Source organism: Dendrobates tinctorius, unplaced genomic scaffold (assembly GCF_039654945.1).
Source record: "Dendrobates tinctorius isolate UK_male_01 unplaced genomic scaffold, ASM3965494v1 ptg000103l, whole genome shotgun sequence".
Classification (NCBI taxonomy): domain Eukaryota; kingdom Metazoa; phylum Chordata; class Amphibia; order Anura; family Dendrobatidae; genus Dendrobates; species Dendrobates tinctorius.
The window spans coordinates 44,761,723-44,787,053 of NW_027361771.1; the positions used below are offsets into that span (position 1 = coordinate 44,761,723).

Sequence of the window (25,331 nt, forward strand, 5' to 3'; positions counted from 1 at the left end):
GTGTGCTTTTTCTCCAGGTTTACCTAAAGGTAGAACAAATGAATATCCATCAATGCAGATTAAGGAGGAACCATTCTTGTGTGACTGTGGAAACCTTACAGGGTCTGACATTTATATAACCACAGATATACAAAACATTCCATATTCTCATATTAAGGCGGAAACTGCTTCATGTTATAAAGGAAACATGGAAGATCTCAACAGTTTTACATCCATAGATCATAAACAGCTATTTTCTATTAATATGAAGGAGAAATCAAACTCGCAGCAAGAGAAAGGTATCACAGACCCCATCATTTATACACACACAAACCATACAGAACAATATCTCTCTGTCCATATAATAGAGGAAACCAACTCATGTGATCAAGGAAATTTCACAGTCATCAGATCACCAGATCATACACAACAATATAGTTCTCCTGATAATAATGAAGAGCTAGCCTCACAGGAGAAGATGCAGTTGACCGTTCCTAACATGTGTATGCTCACAGATGATCCAAGACATTCGCCTACACTTATCAAGGAAGAGTCTGTTTCATGTAATAGTAGAAATTCTACAGCCATCAGCATTTCTACACCCTCAGCTTGTACACATCAGTATCCATCTGCTCATAGTATAAATGAACCATTCACATGTGAGAGAAGAAATCTGTCAGCCGCGTGTCACGCCGAAGATCTCACTGAAGCTTCCATTTGTTCTTCCATGGATCAACTAGTCTCATTTAGTAAAGAAAACCAATATAACAAATATGGATATATCTTCACAGAACATACATATACACATCTCAATAGACATGAATTGAATTTAGGGGATGAAAGCTTTCTAGAAGACATTATGGATTCCTTGCCCAACGTGGTTGGATCTTCAACCTCAATAGATGGATTATCTACAGAATCGGGACTTTCAGAACTACAGTTTGTTTCCAATCATGTTACTTCTCCGGACTGGTGCCCAGCTAAGGAAAAGAGGCATAATGTATTCTTATCAAAATGTATAGAATATGAAAACAACTTCTGCAAGGCATCATGTGCCAGTATCTGTGGGACCCATCTTACTGAATGGTCCTTTAATTGCTCTGAATGTCAGAATTGCCTAAACACAACCCTAAAGCTCATAAGACAAAATGTGATACATCAAGAAGTTCAGGATAAGTCTGTTAAAAAGATTTCATCGTTTGCTAAACGACAAGCAGAGAAAAAGGAATATGCCTGCCTCGATTGTGGCAAACATTTTCCCAATAAACGTTACTTTCTTACACACAAGAGAGTCCACTCTGAAGAAAACCCTTTCCATTGTCCAGCCTGTGCTCAAAGTTTTGCAAATCATGAAAGTTTTGTGGCTCATCAGAAGAATCCTGCCTGTGAGAGGCCATTTTCCTGCTCCGAATGTGGGAAGCGATTTAAAAGTAGATACAATTCAGAGTATCACAAAAAAATTCATACTGAAAATAAAAAGTATTTATGCCCAGTATGTGGGAAAAGTTTTCAGAAGCAATCTTGTTTCATGGTCCATGAGAGGACTCACACTGGGGAAAAACCATATGCATGTCTTGAATGTGGACGTTGCTTCAGCCAGAATGCATCACTGATTTCTCACCAGCGACTACACACTGGGGAAAAGCCATTCACATGTCTTGAGTGTGGACGAAACTTTACACAACGGATCAGCCTCGTGGTACATCAGAGGGTTCACTCCGGAGACAGACCTTACAAATGTCAAGAGTGTGGGAAAGGATTTACCCAACGTATTGGCCTGGTCCAGCATCAGAGAATACACACTGGGGAGAAACCGTTTACTTGTTCAGAATGTGGAAAGTCATTTACGCTGCATGATAGCCTAGTGAAACACCTGAGGACCCACACTGGGGAGAAACCATACATCTGTTCAGAATGTGGGAAACGCTTCTGCCAGAGTTCACAGCTAACGGCCCATAAACGCTTTCACCATGCCACCCAACATATCTCTGAAGACAATGTGTAGCCGTATTTTCAAAATAGGAAGTAAATAGAGAACAGATTAAGTGGGTGGCCGAATAATTCTTTTATTTTTATTGTATTTGTTATTTCTTTTTATATTACAAAAATTATTTAAGGAAAATATACTAAGAAGAAGTGATGGCACCCTAAGTTAAAGGGAATCTGTCCGCCCATTTTTCGCCAATCAGCTGCCGGCACCGCCATCAGGGGCTTATCTACAGCTGAGTGATCATGTGGCACCGCTCATTAAGGTAATGAATATGCACGCGTCTCCACTCCCATAGGCATGGAGGGAATATTCATTACCTTAATGAGCTGTGCAACGTGATCGCTCAGCACAGGAAGAGCTGCTGGAAGCCATAGCGAGGTGCTGCGCCTGCGAGCGCATGCTGGAGAACAGTGAGTAGGATGTTTGTTTTTTTGTAATAGGAAGCATGCATATCAGTATGGGAGGGGGTGAGCCATGCATTCCTGGACGGGTTGGGGGTGAACCATGAATACCAGGACAGGGATGAGGGGACAATGCATACCCGGCTAATACTCGAGTCAATAAGTTGACCCAATTTTTTGTGGCAATATTAGGTGTCTTGGCTTATACTCGAGTATATGCAGCATCTCTAGCTCAGTGAGATTGGGTGGAGAGCTGTGAACAGCAGTTTTCAAGTCTTGACACAGATTCTCAATGAGATTTAGGTTTGGACTTTGAGCCATACACACACACAAAATTCTGTGATCTAAACCATTCCATTTTAGCTCTGGCAGTATGTTTAGAGTCGTCGTTCTGCTGGAAGATGCCTTCTTCCACATGCTAGCTAAATTTACTGGTTTGCATTCTCTTTGGGCAGTACATACTACTACCTTAGTAATTGCATATGAGTTGTGCATGGTATTACTTTTGTTTCTCTTTATGTATAAATAGTGCACAGTACCACTTCTCCCATTCTGTAGGTATGGACAGTGCACAGTACCACTTCTCCCATTCTGTAGGTATGGACAGCAGTGTACAGTACCACTTCTCCCATTCTGTAGGTATGGACAGTGTACAGTACCACTTCTCCCATTCTGTATGTACAGTGCACAGTACCACTTCTCCCATCCTGTTGGTATGGACAGCAGTGCACAGTACCCCTTCTCCCATTCTGTAGGTATGGACAGTGCACAGTACCACTTCTCCCATTCTGTATGCATGGACAATGCACAGTAGCATTTCACCCATTCTGCATGCATGGTCAGTGCACAGTACCACTTCTCCCTTTCTGTATGTATGGTCAGTGCACAGTACCACTTATCCCATTCTGTAGGTATGGACAGTCCACAGTACCACTTCTCCCATTCTGTATGTATGGTCAGTGCACAGTACCACTTCTCCCATTCTGTAGGTATGGACAGTACACAGTACCACTTATCCCATTCTGTAGGTATGGACAGTACACAGTACCACTTCTCCCATTCTGTATGTATGGACAGTGCACAGTACCACTTCTCCCATTCTGTAGGTATGGACGTTGCCCAGCACTACTTTTGCTGGTCTATACAGAAAAGCTAATTAGATCTACCAAGATTTATGTGTAAATACAGTTACTGTGCTTGGATTGTGGAATTAAACTTTTGTGACCAGTATTCTATAAGAAAATTGAAGAAAATATATATAAAAAGGCTATTGAACCTCTTGACCTGATATCTACATCTGGATGGTTGCATAGTACCACTTGTGTCAGCCTGACTAGCTTCATAGTTAAACACTGCATTCATGACCTGGCCGTGCACAGTACTAGGTCTGTCATTCTCTATAGTCTATAAGTTCCTTTCTCTGTGCCTGGAGAGTTGTGCAGTACCACTTCCTTCAGGCTGTATATATGGCCATTGCACAGTACCACTTCCTTCAGGCTGTCTATATGGCAATTGCACAGTACCACTTCCTTCAGGTTGTCTATATGGCCATTGCACAGTATCACTTCCTTCAGGCTGTATATATGGATTAGTGCACAGTACCACTTCCTTCAGGCTTTATATATGGTCATTGCACAGCACCACTTCCTTCAGGCTGTATATATGGATAATGCACAGTACCACTTCCTTCAGGCTTTATATATGGCCATTGCACAGCACCACTTCCTTCAGGCTGTATATATGTATATGGACATTGCACAGTACCACTTCCTTCAGGCTGTATATATGGCCATGGCACAGCAACACTTCAGGGTGTATATATGTATATGGACAGTGCACAGTACCACTTCCTTCAAGCTGTATATATGGACATTGCACAGTACCACTTCTTCCAGGCTGTATATATGGCCATTGCACAGTACCACTTCCTTCAGGCTTCATATATGGCCATTGCACAGCACCACTTCCTTCAGGGTGTATATATGTATATGGACAGTGCACAGTACCACTTCCGTCAGGCTATGTGTATATGACCATTGCACAGTACCACTTCCTCCAGGATGTATGCATGACCAGTACACAGTACCACTTCAGGCTATATATATGGACAGTGTACAGTACCACTTCAGGCTGTATATATGGCAATTGCACAGTACCACTTCCTTCAGGCTGTCCATATGGGAATTGCACAGTACCACTTCCTTCAGGCTTTATATATGGACATTGCACAGTACCACTTCCTTCAGGCTGTATATATGACCATTACACAGCACAACTTCCTTCAGACTGTATATTTGGTCACTGCACAGTATCACTTCCTTCAGGCTGTATATATGGCCATTGCACAGTACCACTTCCTTCAGGCTGTATATATGGTCACTGTACAGTACCACATCCTTCAGGCTGTCTATATGGATAGTGCACAGTACCACTTCCTTCAGGCTTTATATATGACCATTGCACAGCACCACTTCCGTCAGGCTGTATATATTTATGTATATGGACAGTGCACAGTACCACTTCCTTCAGGCTGTCTATATGGCAATTACACAGTACCACTTCCTTCACACTGTATATATGGATAGTGCACAGTGCCTCTTCAGGCTTTATATATGACCATTGCACAGTACCACTTCCTTCAGGCTGTATATATAGACAGTGCACAGTACCACTTCCTTCAGGCTATATATATGGATAGTGCACAGTACAACTTCCTTCAGGCTTTATATATGACCATTGCACAGCACCACTTCCTTCAGACTGTATATATGACCATTGCACAGCACCACTTCCTTCAGGCTGTATGTATGGCCAGTGCACAGTATTACTTCCTTCAGGCTGTATGCATGGCCAGTGCACAGTATCACTTCCTTTAGGCTGTATATATGGCCATTGCACAGTACCACTTCCTTCAGGCTGTATATATGGTCACTGTACAGTACCACTTCCTTCAGGCTGTCTATATGGCAATTGCACAGTACCACTTCCTTCAGGCTGTATATATGGATAGTGCACAGTACCACTTCCTTCAGGCTATATATGACCATTGCACAGCACCACTTCCTTCAGGCTGTATATGGACACACAGTACCACTTCCTTCAGGCTGTATATATGGACAGTGCACAGTACCACTTCCTTCAGGCTGTATATTATATATAGACAGTGCACAGTACCACTTCCTTCATCTGTAGATATGGACAGCATATGTACAATACCACCCATCTGCCAGTATATAACAGCAGCGCTAAGTACAATTTCCCTCATTCTGGAACTGGGGGTTGCACAGTATAACTCCTCTCACCCCATCTGGGAGTATTACATCCGGCTGTCTGCGCAGCACCGTGTCCCACCCTCTTGGACATTTGCACAGTAGCTCTCTTCTGGCTCAGTACTCAGTATATACACACAGTGGGCATTCTCAGCACATGACTCAGATTACGCCCACCCTGTGCCCCCCCCCCCTTCTCTCTCCCTATGCACTGGCCTCACCCTGCCTTCAGCTCCAGAAACAAGTGAGATGGGGATGTGTTTGCAACACCAGGGAGGGACGGTGACTGAGAGGGTCCCTGCAGCCCGCCATCCTGTGAGTAGCCCACTTGTGTGTGCCGTACTGATGTCATATGCATGGCCAGTGCACAGTATCACTTCCTTCAGGCTATATATACGAACAATGCACAGTAACACTTCCTTCACACTGTATAGATGGACAATGCACAGTACAACTTCCTTCAGGCTGTGTATATGAACAGTGCACAGTACCACTTCCTTCAGGCTGTATATATGGACAGTGCCCAGTGCCACTTCCTTCAGGCTGTATATAATATATATTCAGTGCACAGTACCACTTCCTTCACACTGTATATATGACCATTGCACAGCACCACTTCATTCAGGCTGTATATATGGCCATTGCACAGTACCACTTCCTTTAGGCTGTATTTATGGCCATTGCACAGTGCCACTCCCTTCAGGCTGTATATATGGACAGTGCACAGTGCCAGTTCCTTCAGGCTGTATATATGGTCATTGCACAGTACCACTTCCTTCAGGCTGTATATATGGACAGTGCATAGTACCACTTCCTTCAGGCTGTATATATGGACAGTGCACAGTACCACTTCCTTCAGGCTGTATATATGGACAGTGCACAGTACCACTTCCTTCAGGCTGTATATATGGTCATTGCACAGTACCACTTCCTTCAGGCTGTATATATGGACAGTGCACAGTACCACTTCCTTCAGGCTGTATATATGGACAGTGCACAGTACCACTTCCTTCAGGCTGTATATATGGTCATTGCACAGTACCACTTCCTTCAGGCTGTATATATGGACAGTGCACAGTACCACTTCCTTCAGGCTGTATATATGGACTGTGCCCAGTGCCATTTCCTTCAGGCTCTATATATGGACAGTGCACAGTACCACTTCCTTCAGGCTGTATATTATATATAGACAGTGCACAGTACCACTTCCTTCATCTGTAGATATGGACAGCATATGTACAATACCACCCATCTGCCAGTATATAACAGCAGCGCTAAGTACAATTTCCCTCATTCTGGAACTGGGGGTTGCACAGTATAACTCCTCTCACCCCATCTGGGAGTATTACATCCGGCTGTCTGCGCAGCACCGTGTCCCACCCTCTTGGACATTTGCACAGTAGCCCTCTTCTGGCTCAGTACTCAGTATATACACACAGTGGGCATTCTCAGCACATGACTCAGATTACGCCCACCCTGTGCCCCCCCCCTTCTCTCTCCCTATGCACTGGCCTCACCCTGCCTTCAGCTCCAGAAACAAGTGAGATGGGGATGTGTTTGCAACACCAGGGAGGGACGGTGACTGAGAGGGTCCCTGCAGCCCGCCATCCTGTGAGTAGCCCACTTGTGTGTGCCGTACTGATGTCTTATGTAAAGTTCTCCAACTTCACTATGTAACGAGACTAATTGTTCTTGGAAAGATTGGTGACAGATGAATAATCTAGGTACCAGTAGGGCTTGAAGAAGGGGCATCAGCTATAATGTGCCTATAGAAGTAGAGGGTGTGTTGAGTCTGGACTCATTTTGTGACATCTGCAGTGGAAGCAGCCAGTTATAGGGACAGTTAAAGGGGTTTTCTGAGCTTCAGCTAAATTTCTGCAGCCACTCTATGTGCCTGCAAATTGGCAAATACTGCATGATAAACATGGTCTGTATTCCTCTCTATTAGCAGATCGAGTAGCTGTCACATGACTGCCGGTATGCCGTTAGCATACTGGTGGTCACTTGACGACTAGATTCTCATCCACGTCTCTCAAACATGGATTCACCAATCTGCAGTTACATAAAGTGCAGAAATTTAACTGAAGTTCGGAAAATCTGGTTGTCCACTATTTGGACAACCCCTCCTTAAATGTTGTAGTCCCCGATGTAAAAGTCAGAACACGTTACATTCAAATCCCATACCTGCACATAACAATGTCACCCATGTGCTGGGAGACTCCACGCCAAAACCACTGTACTACACCAGTGCTGGAAGTGGGAACACAGCATTTCAGAAGATGTTGTCCAGGTCATGAACAACTTCTTTAAGAATTAGGGCTAGTCCCACTGTTGGGTTAATAACAGTTAGGGGGATGCTAAGGTTAGGTTTGTACTTGGTAATAATTAGGGGTATTTATAATTTTCAGGTTAGGTTAGTATTAGATTACAATTAAAAGAGGACTATACTTTCAAGCAACTTTTCAGAGCTGGTGGGAGGAGGTTAGCTGTTATGGTGTTAGAAAGCTCAGCATGATCTTTCGGTGTCTCTCTCTGCCTGTTCTCTCACTCTGCTCCTCACACCGCCTTCTCCCTCTCATCTCCATAGTGTATTATAGCCAGTAGACCTTCTTGTCTTTAACAAGACAGAGTTGAGCTGTTTTTCTCCAGCTTGGATGGTTAGTTCACGAGGCAGGTGGGAGGAGAAGAATTGGCTGATAAGTTGAGAAGGAAATAGATTTTTCTGATCATATATTGGCCTGCACTGTTGAATTATGCCAAGTGTGTTGAAAGTACAGTTCCAATTTAAAGCTCCTCTCTAGCGTTTTGTGGTGTCACTAATTTAAGTTCCCTACTCTTAGTATTACTCCTACCAGTCACTGTCTTTATGTGTTATCAGCGCCACTTCTGTCGGTCTTCTACAGGTTGTGACCTACTGGAATGCCCCAGTGTTTGCTGGAGGATCCCGAGGTTACTTCCAAATGTAAGTCTATGAAAGCCAGAATCAGTCCTGAACTGGGCTCTCATAGACCTACATTAAGAGCTTGTGACTGTTATCTCTTACTTCCGGTCAGTCAAAAGTTGCGGTCAGAAGATGGAGGTGAGAAACCTAAGTGACTTGGAGCATCTGAAGACAGCAGCTAGTAACTATAATAATAGGGTCAGGGAACTTAGATTAGTGGTGTCACTCCAGCGCTGAAATAAAAAATTCAGCCGAGTGGTGCTTTAAGGTGTTATGTAAGTGGTAGGTAGCAATTAGGGATAATCCCAAAGTTAGGTTAGTAGCAGGAAACAATTAAGGGAAGTCTCTGGAATTAAGTAAGGTATAGATCATTAGGTATAGTATCAGGGTTAGGTTAGTAATATAATTATGTATAGCCTCAGAGATAGGGTAACAGCTAGTGATAAGTAGGGGAAGTCTAAGGACAGAGTCACACTGGTGTATTTCTCCTGCGATAATCGCATCGCACTGAACGGACTGGCCGGCGCCTCTCCTGACCTGAGCATGACAGCATGATGGATTACTATGCAGCTGTCAAGCTCAGGTCAGGAGAGCCGACAGCCAGTGCAAATTTTACAATACGATTCTCGGACCAATAATACGGCAGTGTGACTCTGCCCTAAGAGTCAAGTTAGTAGTAAATAGCATTAAGTAGTCTCATGGTTAGGTTAGTACTACTAAATAATTAGGAGTAGTCTCAGGGGTAGGTTGGTAGTATGTAACAATTAGAGGTAGCCACGGGGTTTAGTTAGTATATAACAATTAGAATAGTCTCAGGGTTTGCTAAGGCCGGAGTCAAACTAGCAAGAAATACGGACGAGTGCTATGCAAGAAAAAATCGCATAGCACTCGTCCCAATGGTAATCTATGGGGCAGCTCCCATCAGCCGATTTTTTTTCTCGGCCGTATTATACGTGCTGAGAAAATCGCAGCATGCTGCGATTGTCAGCGTATTACGCCCGTAATACACCAATGCTAGTCTATGGGGGTGAGAAAACTACGAATTACACACGGACCACACGTGTGACTTGCGAGAAATACGCACCGGTGTCCTTTAGCTAAAGCCGGCAATTCAGTGCTCGATACAGTAAAATCATATTGACATGTTTAATAAAGAATAGGAAGAATAGATATATACACATAGAATATATATATATATATATTGGTACAGTAAAGGGTGTTTTACTGGATGGGAAATATATTTCTCCCAGCAGATTAATGTTTGGCCGGGTTTTTCCCTAAAGACAGGACCTGCGATGATGTCATGGTCACGTGATCAGCCCACGTGATGTCTACCTCACTTGTGGGAGGGGTTATGGGCTATATAATGGAGGTTGGTGTTTGGCACATGGTGAGAGTGTGTCTGGAAGTTACAGGAACTTGGCTGGATCCCCGTGCTGCAAGACTATAGCAGCAAGACTCTCAACAACCCTGGGAATGGCACCTGGTGGATGCCGCGGACCTGGCAGGCTCTTAGTTAAGCCTGTCCCGTGCAAGGGGTGAGTCTGGGACCAGTGGTTCTCCAAGCTGGAGTATATTTATGTTTTTCCTTACTTTCTGTTAACCGGCTGTTTGCAACGTGACATTAAATCACTGAAATTGGACTTTAAGCCGGTGTGTTGCCTCGTTACTGCAGCCATGCCATTACCTACCAGGGCAAATCCCTACAATTGGTGGACTGAATGCGGGCATACGCAGTGAGGCCAGGTTGTTTTTGCTTATTTTTTATCTGTTCCTCAGCCTATGTCCTGGGTGAAACAAGTGGCACAGACCCAGGCGGGGAATTTTTCAGAAATGGAGGCCCCGGTAAAAACACTCATAGAGGCCATGCGACAGCAGCAGCAGGCTATGCAGCAGCAGCAGGAGGCCATGCGGCAGCAGCAGCAGCAGGAGGCCATGCGACAGCAGGCTATGCAGCAGCAGGAAACCAATCAGCTGTTGATACAGCATATCACGACAGCGCAGATAAAAGGAACTAACCGGGGAATCCATGATGTCCGGAAAGCTGTTCGTACAGCGGTTCCCAAAATGGAGAAGTCGGACGATGTGGAGGCATACTTGGAGATGTTCGAAGGAGCCGCTGAGAGAGAAGCAACCCCGGGGGACCAGTGGGCAGAAATCATCGCTCCGTTTCTGGCCCCAGGACCTTTGAAAGCGTATCAAGACCTACCCACAGAGCAAAGGGCGGACTACACGGTCATCAAGGGTGAGATACTGGCACATCTTGGGGTAAATGTGTTAGTTCGGGCCCAAACAGGTACACCAGTGGGAGTTTACCCCCTCCAAGCCAGCTCGGTCCCAGTATTTTGACCTGATGCACCTGTTACGAAAGTGGTTGGAGCCTGAGGTGTTGTCCTCCATGGCAATGCTGGACCGCATAGTGACTGATAAGTTTTAGAGAGCTTTGCCCCCTCCCTCCAGACATGGGTCGGACAGGCATCCCCTACTAATGCCATGCAGATGATAGACCTCATAGAAAGGCATGGGGCTACCAAAGAGCTACAGGGAGGGACTCCCCAGAAGGTAACAGGAAGGTTCCCTAAGTCTCCACCCCTGGTTCGGCGAGCGGAGCCCAGTAAGGCCGCTCAGGACTTATCTGGGGAAGTAAGTAACCCCATAATCTGGCGGTGCCAGGAACCAGGTCATATGAGAGCTGATTGCCCCCACCTGGCTGAGCCCATGGACACAAACTTTGGGTACCGCCAGTCTCACTATGCCAAACCGATGTGTGCAATGGGCACCCCGAAAGGTCCCAATATGGAACATTTGTGTCGGGTTGAATTGGAATATTTGTTTGCCGTGCGGGAGGTGCCTCAGGCATCTACGGGGTTCTCGCCCTTTGAACTATTGTACGGCAGACATCCACGGGGCTTACTCGATATAGCCAAAGAGGCCTGGGAGAATCAACCTACCCCCCCACAAAAGTGTGATAGAACATGTTGCACAAATGCAAGAAAGAATGGAGACAGTCCTACCCTTAGTCCGGGAACATATGGAGGCGGCACAACAGTCACAGAGTCAGGTCTATAACCGGGAGGCTCGGGTAAGAACCTTTAGCCCTGGGGATCGGGTGTTGGTACTTGTGCCTACCGTAGATAGCAAATTTTTCGCAAGGTGGCAGGGACCCTATGAGATAATGGAGAAGGTGGGGCCAGTAGACTACAAGGTACACCAGCCAGGACGGAGAAAGCCAGAACAGGTTTACCATGTTAATTTGCTTAAACACTGGAAAGATAGAGAGTACCTTGGTGGGGATAGTCCGCTGCCTGCATTTCAGATGGAGAAGGCTCCGTTACCTCGGAGTGAGGCAGGAGAAGCCCAACCCACGGTCAAAATTGCAGATATTTTGTCTCCTAGACAGGTTCAGGAGGTCCGGGAGTTCATTAGCCGAAATACAGATCTTTTTTCGGAGCTCCCTGGATGCACCTCCCTAATCCAACATGACATTGTCACGGAGCCACAGGCCAAAGTACGACTAAAGCCCTATTGGGTACCTGAGGCCCGACGACAAGCCATCTCGGAAGAGGTAAAAACTATGCTTCAGTTAGGGGTCATAGAAGAGTCCCAAAGTGAGTGGCCCAGCCCAATAGTCTTAATACCCAAACCTGATGGGCCTCTAAGATTCTGTAATGATTTTAGAAAACTTAATGACATTTCAAAGTTTGACGCCTACCCCATGCCCCAGGTTGACGAGTTGATAGAGCGATTTGGGCAGGCATGGTATTTTACAACTCTGGACCTCACAAAAGGTTATTGGCAGGTACCCCTAACAGAGGCGGCGAAGGAAAAATCGGCTTTTGTAACACCCGAGGGGCTGTTCCAGTATAAGGTGTTACCTTTTGGGTTGCATGGCGCACCAGCAACGTTCCAGTGGTTAATGGATATTGTTCTCCGTCCCCATCACCGTTATGCCTCAGCCTATCTAGAAGATATCATTGTGTACAGCACCGACTGGGAAAGCCACTTAGCAAAAGTACAGGCAGTGATAGACTCTCTGCGACAAGCAGGGCTAACTGCCAATCCAAAGAAGTGTTCCATAGGGTTGGAGGAAGCTCAGTACTTGGGTTACGTTATTGGGAGAGGAGTTCTCAAGCCTCAAGTAAACAAAGTGGAGGCAATCCAGAACTGGCACCGTCCTCTCACAGCAAAACAGGTAAAAGCTTTTTTAGGTTTGGTGGGATATTACAGTCGGTTCATTCCCAACTTTGCAACCCTGTCCGTGCCTTTAACAGACTGCTTAAAAGGGAGGAAATCTGTGATGGTCCACTGGAATGATCAGTTAGAGGAGGCCTTTAGGGTACTGTGTGGTACACCAGTCCTGATCACTCCAAATTTCAAAAAGGAGTTTGTTGTGCAGACGGATGCCTCTGAGATAGGGCTCGGTGCCGTGCTGTCTCAGGAGGTTAACAGGGAAGAGCATCACGTTAGTTTCCTAAGCCGGAAGCTTACCCCAGCTGCAACCAGGTACAGTATTGTGGAGAGAGAGTGCCTGGCCATCAAGTGGGGACTGGAGTCATTGCGCTACTATTTGCTGGGGAGAACATTTCGGTTGGTGACAGATCATTCTCCTCTTACGTGGATGAGTCAAGCTAAGGAGAGGAATGCTCGAGTCACCAGGTGGTTCCTGTCCCTGCAAAATTTTAAATTTTCAGTAGAACATCGGGCAGACTACAGGGGAATGCAGATGCCCTGTCCAGAGTTCACTGTATGTCATGTGTCCACCCCCTTAGGGTTGAACATAGGAGGGAGGTATGTGGTACAGTTAAAGGTGTTTTACTGTATGGGAGATACATTTCTCCCAGCAGATTAATGTTTGGCCGGGTTTTTCCCTAAAGACAGGACCTGCGATGACGTCATGGTCACGTGATCAGCCCATGTGATGTCTACCTCACCTGTGGGAGGGGTTATGGGCTATGTAATGAAGGTTGGTGTTTGGCACATGGTGAGTGTGTCTGGAAGTTACAGGAACTTGGCTGGACTTAGCCTGAACTTGTATACAGGATCCCCGTGCTGCAGGACTATATCAGCAAGACTCTCAACAACCCTGGGAATGGCACCTGGTGGATGCCGCAGACCTGACAGCCACTTAGTTAAGCCCGTCCCGTGCAAGGGGTGAGTCTGGGACCAGTGGTTCTTCAAGCTGGATTATACAGTGGGGCAAAAAAGTATTTAGTCAGTCAGCAATAGTGCAAGTTCCACCACTTAAAAAGATGAGAGGCGTCTGTAATTTACATCATAGGTAGACCTCAACTATGGGAGACAAACTGAGAAAAAAAAATCCAGAAAATCACATTGTCTGTTTTTTTTTCATTTTATTTGCATATTATGGTGGAAAATAAGTATTTGGTCAGAAACAAGCAATCAAGATTTCTGGCTCTCACAGACCTGTAACTTCTTCTTTAAGAGTCTCCTCTTTCCTCCACTCATTACCTGTAGTAATGGCACCTGTTTAAACTTGTTATCAGTATAAAAAGACACCTGTGCACACCCTCAAACAGTCTGACTCCAAACTCCACTATGGTGAAGACCAAAGAGCTGTCAAAGGACACCAGAAACAAAATTGTAGCCCTGCACCAGGCTGGGAAGACTGAATCTGCAATAGCCAACCAGCTTGGAGTGAAGAAATCAACTGTGGGAGCAATAATTAGAAAATGGAAGACATACAAGACCACTGATAATCTCCCTCGATCTGGTGCTCCACGCAAAATCCCACCCCGTGGGGTCAGAATGATCACAAGAACGGTGAGCAAAAATCCCAGAACCACGCGGGGGGACCTAGTGAATGAACTGCAGAGAGCTGGGACCAATGTAACAAGGCCTACCATAAGTAACACACTACGCCACCATGGACTCAGATCCTGCAGTGCCAGACGTGTCCCACTGCTTAAGCCTGTACATGTCCGGGCCCGTCTGAAGTTTGCTAGAGAGCATTTGGATGATCCAGAGGAGTTTTGGGAGAATGTCCTATGGTCTGATGAAACCAAACTGGAACTGTTTGGTAGAAACACAACTTGTCGTGTTTGGAGGAAAAAGAATACTGAGTTGCATCCATCAAACACCGTACCTACTGTAAAGCATGGTGGTGGAAACATCATGCTTTGGGGCTGTTTCTCTGCAAAGGGGCCAGGACGACTGATCCGTGTACATGAAAGAATGAATGGGGCCATGTATCGTGAGATTTTGAGTGCAAACCTCCTTCCATCAGCAAGGGCATTGATGATGAAACGTGGCTGGGTCTTTCAACATGACAATGATCCAAAGCACACCGCCAGGGCAACGAAGGAGTGGCTTCGTAAGAAGCATTTCAAGGTCCTGGAGTGGCCTAGCCAGTCTCCAGATCTCAACCCTATAGAAAACCTTTGGAGGGAGTTGAAAGTCCGTGTTGCCAAGCGAAAAGCCAAAAACATCACTGCTCTAGAGGAGATCTGCATGGAGGAATGGGCCAACATACCAACAACAGTGTGTGGCAACCTTGTGAAGACTTACAGAAAACGTTTGACCTCTGTCATTGCCAACAAAGGATATATCACAAAGTATTGAGATGAAATTTTGTTTCTGACCAAATACTTATTTTCCACCATAATATGCAAATAAAATGAAAAAAAAACAGACAATGTGATTTTCTGGATTTTTTTTTCTCAGTTTGTCTCCCATAGTTGAGGTCTACCTATGATGTAAATTACAGACGCCTCTCATCTTTTTAAGTGGTGGAACTTACACTATTGCTGACTGACTAAATACTTTTTTGCCCCACTGTATTTATGTTTTTCCTTACTTTCTGTTACTCTGCTGTTTGCAACGTGACATTAAACCACTGAAATTGGACTTTAAGCCTGTGTGTTGCCTTGTTACTGCAGCCCTGCCATAACCTACCAGAGTGAATCCCTACAGTGTGTGTATACATATATATATATATTGTAGGGATATTTTTTTATAAGTCTTTGACTAATAATTCGATTAGAGTATGCGTGTAAAATTTGGGACATGTAGGTGTTAAATTAATGGGTAAATTCGTTGAAAAAAATTGCGTGGGCTCCAGCGGTATTTTCTCTGCCAGAGAGGGAAAGCCATTGAGTGAGGGCAGATATTAATAGCCTAGAGAGGAACCATTGTTTTTGGGCCCCCCTGCCTAAAAAAACTGCCCCCAGCCACGCCAGAAAAGGCGCATCTGTAAAATGAGCCAATTCCGGCAATTAGCCTCTCTATTCCCATTGCCTTTAGCGGTGGCTCATGGGTTAATAATGAGTTAATGTCACATTGGTATTGAAAGGTGACATTAAGCCGGGTTAATAATGGAGAGGTGTCAATAAGACACCTATACATTATGAATCCTATAGTAGTAAAGGGTTAAAAAAGACACACACACATTAATTACAAATTCTTTTAATGAAATAATTACACCAAGTTTTTGACAAAATTTATGCTGCCAATCCAAAAGAATCCATTGTTTTCCTGTAAATAAAAATAAAAAACCATCAATATCCATACCTCTCTTCAGTCTGGTCCCACGCTGCAATCCATCACAAGGGGGTAACTAGTTTACAACCAGGACAAGTGCTAATGCTACTTGCCCGGCTGTAAACCACGGAGGAATGAATGAAATCATGTCTGCGCAGGCTCCCCGGCTGACCAGAGATGAACTGATTAGCGTGGGAAAGTTTCTGAACTTTTTCCCACGCTCCTGAGTTCACCTCAGGTCAGCCGGGGATGTCAGAGGTAGTCACTGCGGCTGCACAGACTCCCCGCCTGACCCATGGTGATCTGACAGCGTGGGAAAGAGTTCAGAAACTTTCCACGCTAATCAGTTCATCTCTGGTCAGCCAGGGAGCCTGCGCACACATGATTTAATTTAATTCTGCAGTGGTTTACAGCCGGGACGGTAGCATTAGCACTGGTCCTGGTTGTAAACTAGTTAACCCCTTGTGATGGATTACAGCGGGGGACCTGACTGAACGGCGGAGAGGTATGGATATTGTTGGTTATTTTTTTTATTTTTTTTGCAGGAGAACAAGGGATTCTTTTGGATTGGCAACATAATAAATTTTGTCAAAAATTTTGTGTAATTATTTCATTAAAACAATTTGTAAATAATGTGGGTGTGTCTTTTTAACCCTTTACTACTATAGGATTAATAATGGAAAGGTGTCTTATTGACACCATTATTAACCCGGCTTAATGTCGCCTTTCAATAGCAATGTGACATTAACCCATTATTAACCCATGAGCCACCGCTAAAGGCAATGGGAATAGAGAGGCTAAGTGCCAGAAAAGGTGCATCTTATAGATGAGCATTTTCTGAGGTGGCTGGGGGGAGATGTTTGTAGCCAGGGGGGGAGACAATAACCATGGTCCCTTTCTAGGCTATTAATATCTGCCCTCAGTTACTGCCTTTCCCTCTCTGGTGGAGAAAATACCACGGGAGCCCACTCAATTTTTTTCAACGAATTTACCAATTAATTTAACATCTACATGTCCAAAATTTTACTCACATACCCTAATCTAATTATTAGTCAAAGACATATGAAAAAAAATAAATGAAATGAAATGGTTTACTGTTTTTAAACCATGTGTCATTTCATTATGGGATTTATAATGATTTTACAGAAGCCGGCAATTGATTTAGCGGCTATTATGGTATGTAGAACTCTATGAACTATAAATAAATATATGTCATTGAGATATATATATGCATTGTATGTTGCTATATCTATTCTTTCGTTTGTGTTTTAACCTGTCATTGGGCTCCATTATATGTCCATTTTGCAACCCGGCAAGAAAATCTCGGCATACGGATGTCATACAAATGCTTACATGCGTAAAAATCACATCCTAGCCTTGCCAATGGATGACATACAGATCACTGTTCATGAAACATTTGTGTGATTCTGGTCCGTGAAAAATAGATCGTATTTTTATACGTTGTGTGTGACTCCAGCCTTAGGGCCCCGTCACACATAGCGACTAAGGCCTGTTTCACACTTCAGTTTTTTTCCATCAGTCAAGATCCGCCGTTTTTGTAAAAAAAGGATCCGCCATTTTGTTTGGCAGATCCTTTTTTTTTCCCATTTACTTGCATTACTGGCTTCTTGACGGATGGCCATCCGTTGGAACCGTTTTTATGCGGATCCGCCAATTTATTTGCGTCCGCCGACATGCCCGGACGGAGCTTGTAACTTTTTTTGGCTGAAGGATCCGCATTTCTGTACTGTGCATGCCAGGAGGAATGATCTCAGCCGGAATATCTCTCTCTCTCTCGTCCCCGGACTGCGGTTCCTTTAAAATTCTTCAGACAACGGATCCATCAAAAAACCGAACCGCTGCCATCCGTTCACTTCAGTTAACAACGGATCCGCTTTCCGCCATTTTGGCGGATTTTAACTGACGAGAAAAAACTGAAGTGTGAAACAGGCCTAACCAGCGATCCCAACAACGATATGAACGTGACAGGATTGCTGGTGAGTCACTACATGATCGCTGGTGAGCTGTCAAACAGGCAGCTTCACCAGCGATCAGCACCCAGCGACGCGCCCCTTAGAAACCCGATGTGTACCTTGGTTACCAGCTCCCTGCATCAGCGCGCTGGTAAGTAAGGTACACATCGGGTTTCTAGGCGCCGGGCGGAACCTAGAAACCCGACGTTTACCTTAGTTACCAGGCTCCTGCTCGCTGGTCGTTGCTCTCCCGCCTGTCACACGCAGCGATGCGTGCTGGCCAGCGGGAGAGCAACGACCCCAAAAAAGTCCAGACATTTACCCAGCGATCAGCGATACCCGGCATGGGGGCCGATCGCTGTCACACACAGAGATCGCTATGTGTGACGGGGCCCTTAGTTGTAGATAATTAGAGGTAGTGTCAGGATTAGGTTAGTATTAGATAAAAATTAGGAGTAGGCTCAGGGGTAGGTTGGTAGTAGGAAACAATTAGGGTGGGGTCACACTGGCGAGGAATACGGGAGAGTGAAAGGCGCAAAAAGCACGCATTAGACACGGACCAATGATTTTCTATGGGGTCACTCGCACCAGCCGTATATTTCTCATCCGTATTTTGCGTCAGGCAAATGTTCCTCAACTCTGAGGACTGTTTTTTCCAGCATGACAATGTGCCATGCCACACAGCTAGGTCAATCAATGTGTGTATGAAGGATCACCACATCAAATCCCTATCATGGTGTCCCGGTCACGTGTGTCTGGGCGCAGCGAGTACCGCAAGACGAACCCATATGACACGTGACCCTGGATACACCACCTCCAGTGGGGCAAATTTAAATAAGAAGACGTGCAGCTGGATACACCACCTCCAACTGGCGAATTTAGGTATTACACATATTTATACAATAATCTGGAAACCCCGCCTCCAATAAGGCGAATTTAAATAATAAAGGGGAAACCTGGGTAACAATAACAATGGTGGGCCCTGCGATAGGGAATAGGGACGTGGAGACCTCCTGTACTCCCCTGAGCCAGTGTCCCTGCACTCCTAACGTTCCCTATGCTGGGTTCCGCACCGGGCGACGCACAGGAACCTTAAAACACTGACTCGCCCTGACCCTAAACCCTCACTAGGGAATTGGTCGGTGCCGAAACTAATCCCACCACTGCACTAAACACACACATGGGAAAATGGCAATACAGGGGAAACACCACTTAGCTTTGCTCTGTTGCGTACGCTCCTAGCAACAGAGCCCACCACCTGCGTGCATCTTCCCCTCCACCCGGATCCATCACCATAACCGGATCCATCACCATAGTGCAGCCTTGGAGCAGAGTCCACCACCAGTTGCAGCTGCCCAGTAAACAGAGTCCCAAAGATGAGTCCAGCTTCTGCCAAAAAGTCCAGCATGCTTGAGTCCAGTTTTCAGCAACCAAGTCCAGCATGCTGAGTGCAACTCTGACCATCGTCGCCACTCCACCAAGCCATGCAAACACCTCCTGCTGACACCATAAACTGCGACTCCACCACGCCATGCCAGCCCTCCATGCAGACTCCATAGCTGACTCAACCCCTCTGGCTGGGCTGCCCAGGACTCTCATTCAGCTCCTTCTTTCACCCAGGCTTCCTTGAGAATGACTAACTCACAATATCACCAACCGTGAACAAACACACCTGAACTCTTTTATAGAGCCTCACACCTGATTTGTAATTAAGTGCACATTAAACCAAAGAAACTAAAGTGCACTACCGCTCACCACCACCGGGGCAACTTAGAATGAACTACACCACGTGTAATAATTCTAATGGCCACCGGGGGCCATCAACCCACTTTGGCACCAAGCCAAAGGAAAAAAAGTTCACTTTGTCCATTTACTTGTCAGATCCACCTTGGATCATGACACATGGCCAGCCCAATCTCCAGAACTGAACCCCATTGAAAACCTCTGGAATGTAATCAAGAGGAAGACGGAGAGTCACAAATCATCAAACAAAGAACTGCTTAAATTTTTGTACAAGAAGTGGCATAAGGTCACCCAAAAGCAGTGTGAAAAACTGGTGGAAAGCATGCCAAGACGCATGAAAGCTGTGATAAAAAATCATGGTTATTCCGCAAAATATTGATTTCTGAACTCTTCCTGAGTTAAAACATTAGTATTGTTGTTCCTAAATAATTATGAACTTGTTTTCTTAGCATTATTTGAGGTCTGCAAACACTGCACTTTTTTGTTATTTTGATCATTTCTCATACACTGCGTGCAGAATTATTAGGCAAGTTGTATTTGAGAGGATTCTTTTTATTATTGAACAACAACTATGTTCTCAATCAACCCAAAAGACTCATAAATATCAAAGCTTAATATTTTTGGAAGTTGGAGTGTTTTTTTTAGATTTGGCTATCTTAGGAGGATATCTGTTTTTTCAGGTAACTATTACTGTGCAGAATTGTTAGGCAACTTAATAAAAACCAAATATATACCAATCTTGTTTATTTTCACCAGGTAAACCAATATAACAACACAAAATTTAGCAATAAACATTTCTGATATTCAAAAACAAAAAAAAAATCAGTGACCAATATAGCCACCTTTCTTTACGATGACACTCAAAAGCCTTCCATCCAAAGATTCTGTCAGTTGCTTGATCTGTTTACGATCAACATTGCGTGCAGCAGTCACCACAGCCTCCCAGACAATGTTCCGAGAGGTGTACTGTTTTCCCTCCTTGCAGACCACAGGTTCTCTATGGGGTTCAGATCAGGTGAACAAGGGGGCCATGTCATTATTTTTTCTTTTAGACCTTTACTGGCCAGCCACGCTGTGGAGTATTTGGATGCATGTCATGGAGGATTGTCCTGCATCAAAATCAAGTTTTTCTTGAACGATACTGACTTCTTCCTGTACCACTGCTTGAAGAAGTTGTCTTCCAGAAACTGGCAGTAGGACTGGGAGTTGAGCTTCACTTCATCCTCAACCCGAAAAGGTCTCACAAGTTCATCTTTGATGATACTAGCCCATACCAGTACCCCACCTCCACCTTGCTGGCATCTGAGTCGGAGTGGAGCTCTCTGCCCTTTACTGATCCAGCCTCGGGCCCATCCATGTGGCCCATCAAAAGTCACTCTTATTTCATCAGTCCATAAAACCTTAGAAAAATCAGTCTTAAGATATTTCTTGGCCCAGTCTTGACGTTTTATCTTATGTTTCTTGTTCAAAGGTGGTCATTTTTCAGCCTTCTTTACCTTGGCCATGTATGAGTATGGCACGCCTTGTGCTTTTTGATACTCCAGTAACGTTGCAGCTCTGAAATATGGCAAAACTGGTGGCAAATGGCATCTTGGCAGCTTCACGCTTGATTTTCCTCAATTCATGGGCAGTTATTTTGCGCCTTTTTTTATCAACACGCTGCTTGTGACCCTGTTGACTATTTGCCATTAAACGCTTGATTGTTCGGTGATCACGCTTCAAAAGTTTGGCAATTTCAAGACTGCTGCATCCCTCTGCAAGATATCGCACAATTTTGACTTTTCAGAGTCCGTCAAATCTTTCTTCTGACCCATTTTGCCGAAGGAAAGGAAGTTGCCTAATAATTAAGCACACCTTATATAGGGCGTTGATGTCATTAGGCAACACCCCTCCTCATTACAGAGATGCAAATCACCTTATTTACATAATTGGCAGTTGGCTTTCAAGCCTATACAGCTTGCAGTAGGACAACATGTATAAAAAGGATGATGTGATCAAAATACTCATTTGCCTAATAATTCAACACACAGTGTATTCTGAAAATAAATACAAAATTTAGTGCTTGAAAATTTGAAGACATGTTGTCAGTAGTTTATAGAATAAAAGAGCAATCTACATTTTACTCAAAAATATACCTATAAAGAAAAAAAAATCAGACAAACTGAAAATGTTGCAGTGGTCTCTTAATTTTTGCCAGAGCTGTATGTATTAGACAGAACGTGAGCTTTTCTGGGCTTGGTGGTGACATGAGTTTTAAGTGTCCTTGTAATTCTTGTGTTTGGCTTAAAATAACCAAAGCTACTCCACCCTTCTCCGGAAAGGAAGTCTGAGATACAATGTGGCAACAGATTACCCATTGTAGGACATGAAGCATTGTGTTAGTAGGTCTGAAGGCCTAGGCGATACAACATTACATGACCATTAATTATAAAAGTAATTTTTTTATATGTTCTTCTAGAAATTGAAAAGTAAACATCCGGTTACCTCAACCTCCAGAGGGAACAAGAAGATGGAGGTTAGTCATTTATGTCACCTTTAAGACACAGTGATCATCGTGGTCCTCAAGTGGCAGCACTATGGAACAGGGTCAGATTATAATAAGGGCAGCCATCTAAGGCACATGAGAGTAAGTGTCCATTTGCTCTCATTAGATCCAGATCCATGTAATATCGAGTTCTCTGGATCTTCCATACACGGTCAGTGATATCTGCTAGTGATGAGTCATTCGCAAACGAACGGAGGCAAAAAGCCGGCTCTCTATTGTGAACGATGGGAGCCGACACCCCAGTGAGAGCCACTAAATTCTCTTAATGGCTCCCATTTGGTTGGATTTTAAAATCCTGCACACCCAAAACCAAACCCCATTCACCCATCAATTTAATTGGCTATTTGCAAGTGGGCGTGGTTTCAGTCGCAAGTGGGTGTGGTTTCGGTCATATTAATGTAAACCTCAAATATGTGTTTACCTAGGGCGAAAACATATTTAATAGGGATAGGTGTAGGGTCGGTGGGCCGAGCTGGGGGGTGGTCCCTCAATATACCGCGCAGTGACGTACAGACACAAGATGAGGCAGGTCTCGGTGCAACAGGTCCAAGTTTATTTTCCACCGTCCAACTGACGGCCCTCACAGCACACCGCAATATCTTTCCCATGGCCCTCCATGTCCAGGGCCGCTTCACACACCGTACTTAACTCCAGGGACGTATTTATACGTACTGCCCCTTTTTCACTCTGTGATGATCCTGTCAGCTCAGTCACTGTGGCCGCCTTAGGCCCGTACACCATCAGCACTTTACTGGTCAGCTTCGTCGTTTCAAATACGGTGTCCTTCACCCCGTGCCTCGTCTATACTGCGGTTCTTCCCGTCAGGACCACCCCCCTGACGTTCTCTCTCCTCAATCCCCCTAGTTTGGTTCACAGAAGTTTATAACGTACAGCCGTACAATTAAAAAATCATTTTTTCCACAAAAATGATCTTTTCACCCCCAATTTTTATTTTCCCAAGAATAACAGGACCCTAAAAGTTATTGCGCAATTTGTCCTGAGTACGCTGATACCCCATACAGTCATGGCCAAAAGTATTGACACCCCTGCAATTCTGTCAGATAATACTCAGTTTCTTCCTGAAAATGATTGCAAACACAAATTCTTTGGTATTATTATCTTCATTTAATTTGTCTTAAATGAAAAAACACAAAAAGAATTGTCCTAAAGCCAAATTGGATATAATTCCACACCAAACATAAAAAAGAGGGTGGACAAAAGTATTGGCACTGTGCGAAAAATCATGTGATGCTTCTCTAATTTGTGTAATTAACAGCACCTGTAACTTACCTGTGGCACCTAACAGGTGTTGGCAATAACTAAATCACACTTGCAGCCAGTTGACATGGATTAAAGTTGACTCAACCTCTGTCCTGTGTCCTTGTGTGTACCACATTGAGCATGGAGAAAAGAAAGAAGACCAAAGAACTGTCTGAGGACTTGAAAAACCAAATTGTGAGGAAGCATGAGCAATCTCAAGGCTACAAGTCCATCTCCAAAGACCTGAATGTTCCTGTGTCTACCGTGCGCAGTGTCATCAAGAAGTTTAAAGCCCATGGCACTGTGGCTAACCTCCCTAGATGTGGCCGGAAAAGAAAAATTGACAAGAGATTTCAACGCAAGATTGTGCGGATGTTGGATAAAGAACCTCCACTAACATCCAAACAAGTTCAAGCTGCCCTGCAGTCCGAGGGTACAACGGTGTCAACCCGTACTATCCGTCGGCATCTGAATGAAAAGGGACTGTATGGTAGGAGACCCAGGAAGACTCCACTTCTTACCCCGAGACATAAAAAAGCCAGGCTGGAGTTTGCCAAAACTTACCTGAAAAAGCCTAAAACATTTTGGAAGAATGTTCTTTGGTCAGATGAGACAAAAGTAGAGCTTTTAGGGCAAAAGCATCAACATAGAGTTTACAGGAGAAAAAAGAGGCATTCAAAGAAAAGTACACGGTCCCTACAGTCAAACATGGCGGAGGTTCCCTGATGTTTTGGGGTTGCTTTGCTGCCTCTGGCACTGGACTGCTTGACCGTGTGCATGGCATAATGAAGTCAGAAGACTACCAACAAATTTTGCAGCATAATTTAGGGCCCAGTGTGAGAAAGCTGGGTCTACCTCAGAGGTCATGGGTCTTCCAGCAGGACAATAACCCAAAACACACTTCAAAAAGCACTAGAAAATGGTTTGAGAGAAAGCACTGGAGACTTCTAAGGTGGCCAGCAATGAGTCCAGACCTGAATCCCATAGAACACCTGTGGAGAGTTCTAAAAATGGCAGTTTGGAGAAGGCACCCTTCAAATATCAGGGACCTGGAGTAGTTTGTCAAAGAAGAATGGTCTAAAATTCCAGCAGAGCATTGTAAGAAACTCATTGATGGTTACCGGAAGCGGTTGGTCGCAGTTATTTTGGCTAAAGGTTGTGCAACCAAGTATTAGGCTGAGGGTGCGAATACTTTTGTCCGGCCCATTTTTGGAGTTTTGTATGAAATGATCAATGTTTTGCTTTTTGCTTAATTCTGTTTTGTGTTTTTTCATTTAAGACAAATTAAATGAAGATAATAATACCAAAGAATTTATGTTTGCAATCATTTTCAGGAAGAAACTGAATATTATCTGGCAGAATTGCAGGGGTGTCAATACTTTTGGCCATGACTGTATGTGGGTGTAAACGACTATTTGGGCGTATGGCAGAGCTCGGAAGGGAAGCAGCGCCATTTGACTTTTTTGGCTGGAATTGAGATCGGACACCATGTTGCGTTTGGAAAGCCCCTGATGTACCAAAACAGTGGAAACCTCCCACAAGTGACACCATTTTGGAAACTAGACCCCTCCCCCCAAGGGCTTCACAGAAGTTTATAATGCCCGGGCGTGAAAATAAAAAAAATATTTTTTCTGCAAACATGATCTTTTAGTCCCCTTATTTTTTTATTTTCCCAAGGGTACCAGAAGAAATTGGACCCCAAAAGTTGTTGTCCAATTTGTCATGAGTATGCT

General features: G+C 44.5%; 1 protein-coding gene across 4 annotated transcripts in view; it reads left to right on the forward strand.

Annotated features, from left to right (window-relative positions):
* LOC141100118 (uncharacterized) overlaps positions 1–25,331 on the forward strand; it is a 52,684-nt gene that overhangs the window by 13,102 nt on the left and 14,251 nt on the right. For 3 of the 4 annotated variants that reach the window (XM_073588363.1, XM_073588361.1, XM_073588364.1), the window contains exons 5-6: positions 18–7,250; positions 22,252–22,308. In XM_073588363.1, the coding sequence (XP_073444464.1) occupies positions 18–1,984 (1,967 nt within the window). In that variant the 3' untranslated portion in view covers positions 1,985–7,250; positions 22,252–22,308. The remainder of the gene's footprint in view (positions 1–17; positions 7,251–22,251; positions 22,309–25,331) is intronic. The other variant, XM_073588362.1, reaches the window with a different exon arrangement.